Source organism: Lycorma delicatula, chromosome 7 (assembly GCF_047948215.1).
Source record: "Lycorma delicatula isolate Av1 chromosome 7, ASM4794821v1, whole genome shotgun sequence".
In the NCBI taxonomy this organism is placed as follows: domain Eukaryota; kingdom Metazoa; phylum Arthropoda; class Insecta; order Hemiptera; family Fulgoridae; genus Lycorma; species Lycorma delicatula.
In genome coordinates, this window is record NC_134461.1 from 81,966,066 (window position 1) to 81,981,349 (window position 15,284).

Below are 15,284 nucleotides of genomic sequence, written 5' to 3' on the forward strand. Positions count from 1 at the left end.
TAACAAAGTTTATGACAAACTTATTTTATTCTAGCATTCTAACAAAGTTTATGTAAGTTAAATGACAAATTTATAAATATTATATTTTAATTTTTAAACTAAATAAGTTCCATAAACATTTTTATTTAATTAGGTCTTCAAATGGCAGAGCAGAGATTGTAAGACTAACATTATTCATAATATAAAATATAAATAATAATATAATTATTATGAATAATAAGTCAACTAACTATACATTCATTCAAGTTACTAATTAATTTAAGTAGGTAATTCATTCTCAACACAACATTTATGAAGCCTCATTTTAAAAATAGAAAATATGAAAATCAAATAATGGATTCTTAATAGCAAACAAAAAAAATCAAATGACACAGAATCAATTTTCTAATAACATATTTGTTCTTTCAATTATTTAAAAACATCTCCTAACATTTTTAATATATGATATGAGTTTACACATCTGATGTAGTAATCTTAATTTCTATTAACTCCGAACTATTCTGATTCTAGCCCAATATTTTAATACCTACGAAAGGAAAAACGTATTTGAAAATAGTTTTATTTTAAAATTACTCCAATAGCCGAATTCATCCAAACATAAACATAGCCTTTTCTACAAGAATGACAAGTAAGGTGATAAATAATTTTATAATCTCCTCCACAAAAGAAAACTTCTAATTGGTAAAAAATAAATGGGTAATGAATATTAACAACATGCTTATCTTGGGATAGATGGTTTATCCTGATTTATGTTGATCAGAAACAGTGTATGTATATTAATTGTCTATTCTGGTTCTATATATGGTGCTACAATGAGATCTTTATTACTCTTGTAGCCCCAGGACAGCATCTTCTATATTGCAACTCAGCAACATGATAACATGATAGCACAGTTCACAGACACTTACCTATACAGCAGTAGCAGAAAAAACTGAACTAGTGAATGAAGTGCATATTGAATGGTCTAATGTTAAAAAGTTCATCTTAAATTAAAGATTCTAATGTAATCTTAAAGCAAACTTGAGTAATTTGCCCAAAAATTAGTAATTAAAAAAAGGTTTAGAAGCTAAGTAGCCATTTCCTCTTTAACAGTAAAAAATGAAACCATAAATAACATTTATTTTGATAAAAAGGTGAACTTTCAATCCTACTCAAAGTATTTGGATAGTAATTAAGGTACTTTTATTTGTTAATTTACCACACTCAAAGCTTCTGCAAAAGTAAAATTTATAGTAATAGTAATAGGGTTAATTTTTTAATTGTTTTTTTTTTTTACATTATCACAAGCACGTGTAATATTGTGGTATATTTAAAATGATTTTGTAGCTGCTTAAAAATGATAGGCACAGTGGAACTTTCATGCATGTAATCATGTCATAACTGTAACAAATGAGATTTTTTTAGTAATATTTTCAGTGATATTATTAGTGTACATGTATTTTTTTATATAGAATACTTCACGTGTATTTTTTCACTCTTTGAGGACTTATTATGTATTGGTTGTAAGGTAGTTATTTTGTTATGTTTTGATAGCTGTTTTTTTTAATAAATATTATTAATACATATACGAGGTGTGTAAGAAAAGTAATGAGACTGACTTTTTACCAAAGTTTTTATTTTTCTCAAACAACAATATTATCCCCTTCAAAGTAGTTTCCTTGGACAGCTACACACCAGCAGAGTCATTGTTCCCACTCCTGGTAACAGCGTTGGATGGCTTCAACTGGTAGGGCTTTTAACTGATCGGTCACAGTCTTTTGAATTTTCTCCAGAGTTTTAAAATGACGTCCTTTTAAGACATGTTTCAATTTTGGGAAAAGGAAAAAGTCACAAGGACTCAAATCAGGTGCATAGAGGGGTTCAGGAACCATAGGAATGCATTTTGAGATAAAAAATTCCGTGATGGAAATGACCGTGTGGCACAGGGCAATGTCTGATCTCACGCGAATCACTTTTCCTGGGCCTTTCAAGGACACCTTTGTAAAACACTTGGTTGACAGTTTGTCCTGGAGGAACAAATTCTTTATGCACGATACCCCTACTGTCAAAAAAGCAAATCAGCATGGTTTTGATCTTTGATTTGCTCATTCAACATTTTTTTGGTCGAGGAGATGACGGAGTATGCCACTCTTTGCTTTGCCGCTTTGTTTCAGGATCGTACTCAAATATCCAGAATTCTTGCTCATTGTCAATCCTCACAAGAGGATCAACGCACACGTTTCTTTGATTGTCCTTCTGTTCCGTTGTGAGGTTTTTCGGCACCAATTTCGCACAAACCTTTCGCATGTTCAAATCATTTGTCAAAATTTGATGTATGGTGAAAGTTAAATTTAACTGTTCACTTGTCATCCTTATTGTTAAACGACAGTCTGATCTCACAAGAACCCTCACACGCTCAACGTTTTTGTCAGATTTTGAAGTTGGAGGTCTTCCTGAGCGAGGTGATCTTCAACATGTTCTCAGCATTCCAAAAATGATTTGTACCAGTGGAAAACTTGTTCTCTTGATAAGCAATGTTCCCCACAGGTCTTTTTCAACTTTTCAAAGGTCACATTCGCGGATTCCCCAAGTTTAACGCAAAATTTGATTGCACAACCTTGCTGTAAATTTCGATGCTCCATTTTCATAACACACAACTTCACTGATGGCGCTGTCAAAAATAATGTTTTGGCTGAACGTAGTTGAAACTCATACTGAGCATGTAGAAGGAATGAACAAACCAGTCTAGCACAGACCGGTAGACACAGCGTTGCCAGATCGCTCGCAGTGTTATCAATCTCATTACTTTTCTCACACACCTTGTATGCAAAGGTCTTTACCTATAATTTTTTCTTATTATGATACAACTTTCTGGACCGAAATTGTGGGTAAATTTCTCTCAGACACACTTTCACTCTCAGGTATAATCAAGGCTGCTGTAAGTCTGTTTGGGAACTGGAAAATAGTTTTATGATTTCTGCCTACTCGGCTACTTCAAGCCACAGTGGAAATCATGATCAGGAATGACAGAGGCCTTACTGCTACAGTTAAGTCTTGAAATACAGATTCTCCTGACCAGAGTACATTTGGCATGTTTATAAATCTCTACACTTCACATAGTTCTAGGATTAATGGCAGGGGCTACAGTATGTGGTGTCTAACCAAAATATTTCTGATTTTGGCTTTCAGGTCAAAATTTGGGCTATTTTATTTGATATTAATAAGAAGTACAATGGGCTCTAGAGGGAGCATTTCTTCATCTACAGTGATACTCTGACCCAGTACCGTAGGCTCTAGAGGCAAGCATTTCTTCACATAAATTGAGAGTCTGGTGCCCTTTTGAGCATAGAGCTGATATCAATTTAATTCTGAATTCATATGGAAGTGCTATCAAGCTCTGCTTCACTCTCTCTCTTCAATCAGCATCAGGTCAACAATAAACTCTATAGTATCTGGCATAAATATTCTAGAAAAGTCTGAAAAAGAGAACAGATGACAAACCCCTCAAACCCTGATTAGTTAGGGGTAGCTTGAGGAAGGTCCACCTCATTACTGGACATAGAACATTCCACAAGTATTTTTAACCATAAGTCTACTCCTAAACATCCCAGGTCATGAATAAACCCAGTTTGAGTGTGTCCTCAGTCTATCAGTCTTACAAAGAGTTTTCAGAACACATCATATTTGAATAAGACACTTGAGTGTAAGTGCGAAATACATACAAAAAAATTCAAAAAAAATGTCTATACCTGAGCCCTATAATTCAGATTGGACATTACTGAAATCTAGTCAGACAATTTCTGGCATTCCAATGCAAAACTGATCAGACTCAACTAGTTATTCAGGAGTGCACAATAATCCATATAGCTTAACATGGTTAAATTTTGCAAAAATGGCTAACATTCTGGCTTATCTACACACTCTTCTGCAGTAATAATAATAATAATAATAAATACTCACTTGAACTCCTTGTTCAATTGTCATTCGGTAAATCAGTTCAGGTTTTTCACCAGTAAAATGTATTGAGTTGTACGTCATTCGATGAGTTCCAGCATCAAAATCTTGAAATTTAGGTAAATCGACATTGCGAAGAGACAGTTTTGTTACCCATTCTAAATTCATCTGTATTAAGAAAAAACTAAAAATTAATTTTGTTAAGAGACAAAAGATATAACAAATGTTAATTATTTTAAAATCACACAAATCAAGAAAATATAATTTTAAATTATTACTTTTAATCCCAAATAGAAATTGACTTATATTTAGTATAAGGGTTTTTTTTTAAGAATAAGCTCAATTTGAGAAAAACCTAACAAATTCTTAAAGTATATCAGAGGAAAATTATAAATTTCTACATAACTTATAAGTATTACTTTTATGTGATAAATATTGAAAGTAATCCCTCTTTCAAAAAAAATATATATATATTCTTGTTCTTGCATAGAATTGAGATATTCTGAGTCAAAACGAAGTTCCGTTAAGTCATATAAATTTAGTGGATTTTAGATTTCTGTCCCTCATAAATGTCAATCTTTCCAAATAATATAATATCAAAAACTTATTTTGAAAAAATAACTAAAGTTAATTTCATTAAAAAAAAAAAACAAATAAGAAGAGCATGAAAAATTACATTTGAGTTGAAACTTAAAAATCTCATTTTTGGAGTTATTCATCTGGTTCTGACCCAATGAATAGTTTCTGTTGTAATACTCATATTAGAAAACTATTACAAAATTATTCAAAATATTTTACATTTTTTTCAATAATTTAAAAGCGAAGTAAACATACGTTGAGTATTATTATTATAAAATTAAATATCATACTGCTGTAGATCAGCTGGATTTATTTATTAGAAGCAATGTGCAATTTCAAGATTTTAAAAATTTACTTAATGTTTTTATCTCTAAATTATACAGTGTAAACAACTTAAAATCAATGCCACATTGTCATTTATTTTTGCCACTTGTATTTCAACTGTAGCACTATTATTAGTACTAGCACTATTATCAGTTGCTTCTGTTACTAATCCTTTATATTGATCTACGTTGTTATACTGTTCATGTTTCAGTACAGTACATTTTGTTTTGTAATTGTGTTTTTCAAAGTCCCTTATTTTGTGCAACCTGACCAACTATATTGATGATCACAGTTGCCATACCAACCCCTCCTCTTTACCAGAGTTCATTTTTTACATCTTGATAACACAACATACTCATCAGTTTGGCCTCTGTCAGGACGTCACTGATGCAAATGCCTCAGCAGACATTTCCTTCAGTGTTCTTACAATACCTACTGTTACCTTTGTATGGCTTCTTCCAACCACGACCACCTACAACTTACAACTCTCAGCTATCAAATTAACCAATTTGCGGAAGCGCAATCCCTGCACCTTCTGCTAACATCAAAGGTTTCAGACAAAAACTCTTCCTATATCTAACTTATTATGTACAGAAAAGGATTGTTGAGTCAAAACTTGTGTGTTCAGGACTCTTTAAAAAAAATATGTGAAATATTCACAAAAAACTTTCCTAATGCCAGCTAGTAGAGTAGCATAGAAGATTTGGTTAAAAAATGGCATACAACAATGTCAACTGCAAATGCAAAATGAAATACTGCAGCTAATATTCAACAAAAAATTTCTGCAAGTACAAAAAGATGTATGCACAAATTCTGATAAAGTGGTGTGAAATATACATTGTCATAAGATTCTGTGATCATTAAATTAAAGACAGTGTCATCTATCTTGTTCCCTAAGGAACATACTAAAACCTTTAAATTATTTTAGCTGGTTTCTCGATAAAATTGCTATTGGTAAATAAGACCCCCATTGCTGTATTTTATGACTGATGAAGCAGTGGTTCCATCTAGACATGTCAATTTGCAAAACATCCACTACCAGTCCTCAGTTAACAGTTATTTGAGAAATTACTTCATGAAGACAAAATCAATGTATGTATGCTTGTTTAGTAATCATATTGCAGAGGGCCAATATTTTTAGACATGACTGTTAAATAAAGGAGTTTATCTTATTTTCTACACTCATATTACTACTGATTGTGAACTTGACTGCTTCACTTTTTTCTTCAGAACCACCATAAGGTATTACTTCAGAGAATGAATGAGGATGGTATGTATGAATGTAAATGAAATGTAGTATTGTACAGTCTCAGGTTGACCATTCCTGAGATGTGTGATTAATTGAAACCAAACCACTAAATAACACTGGTATCCATGATCTAGTATTCAAAGGCAGTATTACTTGTATAGAAGTAACTGCCTTTACTAGGATTTGAAAAGGCAGTTACTTTTATACAGATTTTATTTTATACTAGACTGCTGCTTCTTTCAACAAGATGGAGTCACAAGAATTGCACTTCACTGCACTGGCTTAGGTAACTAAGTTTTTACAGAAGAACTAACAACCAGCAATATGTCTACTTGTGATTTGCAGGGCTACTTGAAGAATGAAGTTGATGAAAAAAATCCCTACCCATGATGAATACTCAATTTTTATCAAAGATTGACTGTAATGTTTAGCTTCAGGTATCATTCTGTATGATTAATCAAACAAACAAAAATGCACTACAGAGCAGAGCACTCATTTTTTTTTTGTAAAAATAAGTCCTTAATTAATGTTAGTATTTAAATCTTGTGTTTTAATTTCTTTAATTTATTTATCAAATCATGCCAAACTAGATGGGCCTTTTGCAGCAGACTGATTTTAATTTTTCCACCTATGTAGAAAATGAACTCATTTTTTTGGAGATTCATTGTTGTATAGTACCATTATGAAATTTTACACCATACTAATACCCAGTGATTATTATTTTAGGAACTTCTATCACACATAATATCACATGGCATAAAAATTTGTCAATCTACTCCTATAGTTCAGTTGATTTTTGTTTTTTTTTATAAAATAGCTTTCAAATTTAAATAAAAGATTAATAAACTAATTATTATTTTAATCTGTAAGCCTATTTATACAAAAAAATAATAAACTATTGCCAATCTCTGCAGTAGAGTGGTAGTGTCTCGGTGTTTCATCTGAAGGTCCCAGGTTCGAATCCCAGTTAGGCATGGCATTTTCACACACTACAAATCATTCATCTCATTCTCTGAAGCAATACCTAATGGTGGTCCTGGAGGTTTAGGTATGGGTTTAAGGAACTAGGTTTAAATTACCAGTTGATCAACACATTCTGTGTTATGCTGTAGTACTGTAGTCAGATATAGTGTGAACTAGGCGCGGGGTTCGTTGCTTCCGCAAACTCTGTTAGTTCAGAAGGCAATGATGTAGGACAGAATAGAGAAGATGTCTCCAAAAGAAGCCTACAACAACGGCAAAGGCTGAGTTTAAAATGCCTCAGTAGACCACTTACATTGGTGGCATTCCATCTGAGGCCTGGCTTATGACTGTGAGATGTAATCAGTTAAAGGGTCAAAATACAACCTCTATTAAAGCCCATTATCACAAGGTGGGTGGTGTCTTCCCTTATGGGGGTTGGGTTGCTGACTACATTTACAGCACCGATGAAACAGGACTGTATTACCATGCTACATCGGATCGGTCCTTGTGCTATAAACATTAAGTGTTGTCTGGATCCAAAAAATCTATGGACTGCGTTACTGTGTTTTGTTCTGCTAATATGTAAGGAAGTGACAAAACAAAAACTTGTCAATTGTAAAGGGTTCCAAGCCTCATTGTTTTAAGTGACTTAGAATGAACAGTTTGCCGGTACATTATAGGTTTCTAATAAAAATGCTTGGATGACTAGTCCAATCTTTTTACAATGGCTTAGCAACTGGGATGTTGAGTGACAATACTGAACAAAATGTTGTGTACTGATTGACAATTGTGCTGCTCTACAGCGTGCTACTACAACGAGCCGCCTCATCATGAGCCGTCAACTACTAAAAATATATACATGACACTCAATAATAAATTTACATCGTCAAGACAGCAATTCTCTGCCACGCCTAGGTTGCTGAATGCCAGCAAGTACCTGTCCACCATATTATAGTGCTTGGAGCTATATTCAGCTAGCATCAACCCATCTCTGAAGGGTAGCTTCCTACAGCAACACGGTAAGAGTCTTTTACCCCTTAAACTACTGATGCCGGTTGAACAATGCAACCGCATCAAGGAACTTCCACATGGTCCAACAATGCAGCTCTCACCACATTGACTTACCACTTTTGAGTGGCCAATTTTCCCCTTGACCTCTAAGTTTCAGGGTGATCCCAAGTTCTGCCCCCCCCCCCCCCCCCCCAAGAGTGGGGCAGTCAAACATCTGTACATTCAATTGGACCTCCCCACAGATGCACAGCTCATCAGTTGCCAGGCAGAATCGAAACAAACGTTGGTTCAAATTAACATGGTTGGAGAGCACCTAGGCTCCTCTTGCCCTTAAAAAAACAAACTAGAGGTGTACCATCCCCCCAAGTCCAGCATGAACTTATACAAGAACCCTCCTTTGTCATAGCATGCCATTCTTGCTGCCATGCTTCCATCGCGAGGTGTAAAGCTTCCTCCGCAGGCAGGAGATGGAAAACTGTTCAAAATTTAGAACCGATGCATTGTGTTCATCGTTCCACTCCGGTACAGGCCCAGCTTGAAACCGCATCCCAAATACCTCGGCCTCCCTGCCTCTTTACAATCTCCACATGGCCACCCAAACTTTCACCACTAAATCAATTGGGAGAGCCTTTCCAACTACGGTGGTAGTCTCATAAGAGATTGTTTTAAAAGCACCAGTGCATATAATTAAGGCTCTGCACTGAGCACTCCTTAAATCTTGAATAAATGCTCTATTTCTTTCCATCCTATGCGGATGCTACATCATACTTTCGAAGATACCTTGGAACACCATGTACAAATGATGGCCCGACAGCCCGTAATCCTTCTGAACAATTCTCCTAAGTTTGTGTATCACTGAGATGACGTCCGCCACTACTTGCTTAATGTGATTGCTAAATAGCAACTTCTCTTCAAAAAAACACTTAGGTACTTATGAACTCAGACTCGGCAGATTACACAGGACTTTATACTTAATATGGGTCTTACAACTGTACAATAATTTGTCTGCACCCTTGAGAAGCATATACCTTGTCTTGAGCACAGAAATCTTTCAGTTTTGCATGTCCATACAGCCCTCTGCAGTTGACAAGGCCTGCGCTCAGTCTTCCAGCGTGGTCATAAATTATCCCAAAAAAACAGGGGACAGTCAAGCATGGAGGCATATCAATATCTGCCCGTTGACCAATCACTCTTCTGCCAAACGTTTCATTCAAATAACCGCAGACAGCAGTGGCGAAATGTGGTGAAGTGCCACCATGTTAGAAGTAAATTTCTTGAATATGTCTCACATACCATGAGTCCTGGTTCCAAGTAATTCTTAAGCATGTCCAAGTATTTACCTCCTGTCACTGTTCCTTCAAAAAAGTACGGTCTGAGTAAGCCAAAAGATGACACTCATACCTGGTTGATCGAGTTGCTCTAACAAAAGATGTTGGTTTTCAGTATGCCAGTAACTGCAGTTATGTATATTAACTTGTCCACTTAACTTAAAATTGGCCTCATCAGACCACACAATTCTAATGAATAACTCCGGATTTTGTTTCTGTTCATTAAGCATCAATTAACAAAAGACGTTGATCTGAGTTATCTTCAATTTATATTTATGTAACATTCATTGTACAGACCTTCGTGATAACTCCAGCTTAGAGGCTGCTAATCATCTTCTTGATTTTCATCAACTTTGCATCACTGCTAAACATGCACACAAATCATTTTCCTCTGTTGTGACTGTTATTGGGTAGGGGCAGGTCAAGGTGCACCCATAACAGATCAATGTTGTTTAAATTTATCTCGTATGTTGTACACTTTGTCTAGAGGGAAGGTTTGATGTAAAATGTCTACCCCACTCTTAATAACTCCAGTAGCACCACTTTTATAAAAAGTTTTTAAAGCGAAAATCCTTTCTTCTTTCATTAACAACGTTACAACTAATCAATACAGAAAACCAAATCCAACACTACAGCTCACTTCAATATACTGAGATACAAATCTAGAAAGTTAGTTGTGTTTGTCGTTGTATTGCCAACTTGACACAGCTGAATTACTAACATTTTGTAATACAAACATCATGAACCAAAATTATTGTATACTGCATTCTGCTATAATTTTTTTCTATCCATAATTATTTTTTACCTAGTGTCAAGTGACTTTTGCACCACTCTGTATATAATAATACAATCTTCACCTTAAATATTTATAAAACATTGCATTGAGTCATCCTAAATATTTTATTTGTTTTACTTGTTTGTATGAAAAAATTAAATTTTTAGAAAATAAAATAATGTAAGCCTTTCTTTCTTTCTTTTTCCTGTTTAGCCTCCGGTAACTACCGTTTAGATAATTCTTCAGAGGATGATATGTATGAGTGTAAATGAAGTGTAGTCTTGTACATTCTCAGTTCGACCATTCCTGAGATGTGTGGTTAATTGAAACCCAACCACCAAAGAACACCGGTATCCACGATCCAGTATTCAAATCCGTGTAAAAATAACTGGCTTTACTAGGACTTGAACGCTGTAACTCTCTTTCCAAATCAGCTGATTTGGGAAGACGCGTTAACCACTAGACCAACCCGGTGGGTCTAAAATAATGTAAGCCAGTTTTGAAATTCTTTTTTAACAAGTGGAAAGGCTTTTTTTGAAACTCCAGTCATAGTTTTTATCATAATCCATATCATACAAGTCACTATTTTGATGGAAGTGGCTGTAATAAAAGTTGGAATAATGTGTAGTGTGTGTGCATAATTATGGTTAAATTAATCAATGATCATGGTTAAATAATCAATAATTGTGGTTAATTTAATCAAAGGGCCTCAAGATTTCAACTGTTCTAAACTAAACACTTCTTAAAGTGTGAAATACGATCAACTGAAAAACATAATTTTAAATGAATAAACCAACTACAAGCCATGTTTGATTTTTTATCACATTCTCTAGTGTTTCAAATCATCTCAAAACTAAAGCATCAAATTTACACTACCAGTATCTTCAGTAAGAAGCAAAAGAAAGAGACTTATTCACTTAATTTCATTTAGCTCTTTATTGCCCTTGACACATTGCAGTTGCTTCTTATCAATGAAAGGTTTTCCCAATCATAATCTAACATCACATCATGGATATAACATATGTTTTTATATATGAAACTAATCAGGTATGTAAAATTTCTAACTTGTTTCTATTCTTCCTAAATAATATTTTTTGTTCTGTTTCCCTTCTAGTTGATAATCACACAATTTTGTTCTCTTTTCTTAAAAAAAATATAACAAAATAAATAAATGAAAGAGAGAAAATCAATTTAAAGAGAAAAATTAAATAAATATATATATACCAGAGGACGTGTGTTATGGTAATAAAATTCTTCAATTTCTTTTTCACTACCTAATGATTTCCATTTCCCAGGTTCAAGAAATTTGAGTTTTCCAATTTTTACCATACAGCTTTCTCTTAATTTTCTCAATTTTTTTATAACTGTGTCCCTACCATCAATGGTAAGACAAATCAAATATTCATCAGGTTTTCCTCCAAATGGAATGTATCCCATTAAAATATTATCTCCTGCATATTCCTATAATCAAATATTAAACAAATGAATCATATAGTAGTTATTCAGAAAGTCTTTTTGAGAGAGAACTCACTTTCTCTGTACATACATGCAAGTGCACAAGCACAAGAGTGATGGAAGCACAAAAAGTGGCAGAAATCTGTTATGGGTAATGCCGAGATTCATTCTAGAATATAAAATTTAAATCTAAATTAATTGGAGACCTATATGAACACACAGGTGGTCAAAAGCAAAACAGACTTTTTTATACCATTTACTTACTTCAGTCATCCACATTAATATATTACTAATGTGGAATTAATGATATTTCCATTTTATCACTGGGGAATGCTATCATTGACAAGCATCAATAACACAATTTTTTATATTTTTAATAATATTGAAAGCAAAAGAGTACAGTTATCTATAAAAGTGCTATAAAAAATTGTTAACTATTCTTGTTAAAAGAATATACACTGTACATAAAATTATATACAGAGTATTACGAAGTTCTACCAGGACTTCCATAACCTACTTTACTCATGAAAATAATAGCAAAGTTCATATAAATATATGTCCTAAAATGGTTCATTTGTGAGTTACAGCTAGTGAAAGATTTCAGCTACCCTAGTGAAATGAGATCAAATGAAATTTTTAGTATGTTAAGGGGCAGAATTAGTGATTTCTTATGGTTTTAGACATGAAAAAATCAAATAAAATAGGTCCCTAACTGTATCTACAGTATAGTTTGAGAAATCTGGGGTGCAAATCAATAAATTGAAGCAAAAAAACTCTGTTTTTATGTTTGGCATAAATAATACTGTTAAATGGGTAATGTAGACATAAAACTTTTAAACAAAACTTGCAGAGAATTTAACTCTGAAAAAATTTGTGAAGGTTAAGTTGAATAAAATAAAGAAAGATTAGAAAAATTTGAATTTTATTTAGAAGCAGTAGACCAAAGTGCATTTTATATACACCAGTTCATAAAAACTGAGCCCATAATTTTCAGCACATTTCTTGACATGCTTCTGTACAGCTTTTGTTGCTCTTTTTAGTTCTTCAGGACTGTTCTTAAGTTGCTCAGCCACATCCATAATGCTGACGATTAATTCCTCACGAGAATGTATTTTTTGTTTTGTATATAGTATTTTTCAGCCATCCCCACATGAAAAAATCTAAAGGTGTTACATCAGGCAATCCTGGTGGCCAGGAATGTGGGCCTCAATAACCAATCCATTTCTCTGGGAAATGTTTTAAGCGAGTGGCAAACAGTATAAAAGAAATGGGGAGGCATGCCATCATGCTGGAAGTATACTTTGCGTCTCGGCATTAGAGTAACATCTCCAAGCAGCTGTAGTAATTCCTCTTGAAGAAGAAGAACTCCATTTAAGCAGCCAGGTAATATGAACAGTCCAAACAGCTGATTGTGAAGAAGGCCGTACCATATATTGACACTAAATCAGTGTTGAAAATTGCCTTCCATGGTTTCTTGAGGATTTATTTCTGACCGTGTATGCTCATTGCATAAGTTGTTAAAACTATCTCAAGTGAAAGTTGTCTAGTCAGCAAACAAAACTTGTAGAGTTGTTGATTTGTATTCCACCAGTTACAGAACTCAAAGTGAAGTGGATCGTCTCCTGGGTGTAAATGTTGAATTGACTGTTTATGATGAGGCTAAACTTTTGTTTACGTGTTCTCTAACCAATCAAATGCAAAACTCCAATCCACTTTAAAGTGTCACCTTGGACAGATCGTTCATAGCTGGTACAAATATTAAGTAGTGAACCGTTTCCCAAAGATTGTGAAAAGTCACTAATTGTTTTAGGGTCTGGAAGCCTACGATTCAGAAAACGTATCTCATATTCTACTGCAGTAGCTGTACCATTACCATTACACATACCTGAAAAGGAACACCATATCAGCATATTCCTTTGTTGTAAATAACTACAGCATTAATTCAATGGCAAACCGACCACATTCAAACTAAAATTCACAGAAACGACAGCACAGTTCAAGTAACCAGTATACTTAATGTACCTTACAGAATGATTTAACCACTAATACAGTATTGTGCATTCTTCATCAACTGTGCCAAATTAGTATTATTTATTTATAATTATTTATTGCCAAATAATAATAATTATTCATAATAAATAATTATTATTATAATTAATAATTATTTATTTATTATCACTTATTTTATTGCCAAATTTTTATTTTTTTTTCAAATAATTATTGTATTTCTGTAATTAATAAAAAAAATTATTATCTTAGTAATTTTTATTTTTATAAATTCTTGTGTAATTTCCAGTTTTTAATTTTTTAACAGTAAATTTTATTTTTACCAACTTTTCACATTGCCTAAAAAAAATTTGGTTTTTATTTACTTTAAAATCATACTTCTCTGACAAATGTAATAATTTTTCTAACTTTTCTTTGTTTTATTCAACTTATCTTATATAATTTTGTTCAGGATTAAATCCCTTACATGTTTTGTTTAAAAGTTTTATGTGTTAAATACCCATTTAATAAAGTTATTGTACCTCAAATATAAAAAACAAGATTTTTACCCCTATTTATTAGTTTTCACCATGATTTCTCAAAAACTACTGTAAATAGAGTTCTAGGACGTATTTTGTTCGATTTTTAGGTCAAAAACCATAAGAAATCAGTAATTCTGCCCATTAATTGACTTTCTAAAAATTTCAGTATGAACTCACTTTACCAGGGTAGCTGAAATCCGAGCAAAATTTTTCACTAGCCATAATTTGCAAACAAAGCATTTTAGGGCATATGTTTACATGAGCATTTTCCATTATTTACAAGTAGAATATATTATATAGTCCCAGGAGAACTTCTTGGTACAACCTATATTTTATATTGTATATTTTATATTAAAATTTATGCTATTGTTTTACTAAATTTTTTATTCTTTTATTTTAATGAATAGATTCAATCATCTTTAGCACTGCTTAAAAATTTTTCCAATTAAAGTATCTTTTTCACTGAGCAATGATTTTCACAGATTGCTTACAATAAATCTTATTTCTATACATCAACAGAATATTATCATATTATGTAATAATGGTAATTAAACGTAATAAATTTAATAATTAATAATTAATTTAATAATTATTAAATGTAATAATGGTATTATTGTGTAATGGTAATCACAGTAATACATCACAACAATTAAAATAAAACAACAAATTAAAGATTGATAATTACACAATCTCATAAGTTCTTGACCATGATCCAACCATCAAGCCAATCGATCCTCTACCAGCCGATTAGTTTGTCTACAGTTTCCTTCCACCTTAATAGATTATTTTAAAATTTCTAATTTTTTTCTACTTTTTCTACTTACCCAGTGTTTTATCTTGTTTCTTATTTATTCAATTACTTTTCTTTTTTCTCCCACTGTAGTCAGCATTTTTTATGCTATCCACTCTTCTCCATTCTCCATATCCACATTTTAATCATTTCTAGTATTTTTTTTTATCTTTTTTCTCAGACCCATGTTCTGTACCATATAAAATCACATTTCAGGCATTACATTTCATCATCCTTTTTTATTCTTATTTCCTATGACTGTACATATATTTCAGTTTTCTTTAAGTTTACTCTTATGCCATATTCCTCACATTTCTTGTATTAAATGATTATAATGTAATCAATGACA

At 32.8% G+C, this 15,284-nt stretch overlaps 1 protein-coding gene across 4 annotated transcripts in view; it reads right to left on the reverse strand.

Annotated features, from left to right (window-relative positions):
* Positions 1-15,284, reverse strand: part of mmm (missing minor mitochondria) — a 129,172-nt gene that overhangs the window by 85,072 nt on the left and 28,816 nt on the right. For 3 of the 4 annotated variants that reach the window (XM_075371445.1, XM_075371444.1, XM_075371442.1), the window contains exons 5-6: positions 11,387-11,623; positions 3,940-4,101 (exon numbers count right to left, since the gene is read on the reverse strand). In XM_075371445.1, coding sequence (XP_075227560.1) covers positions 3,940-4,101; positions 11,387-11,623 — 399 coding nt within the window. Of the gene's footprint in view, positions 1-3,939; positions 4,102-11,386; positions 11,624-14,969; positions 15,126-15,284 lie in introns of all 4 variants that reach the window. The other variant, XM_075371443.1, reaches the window with a different exon arrangement.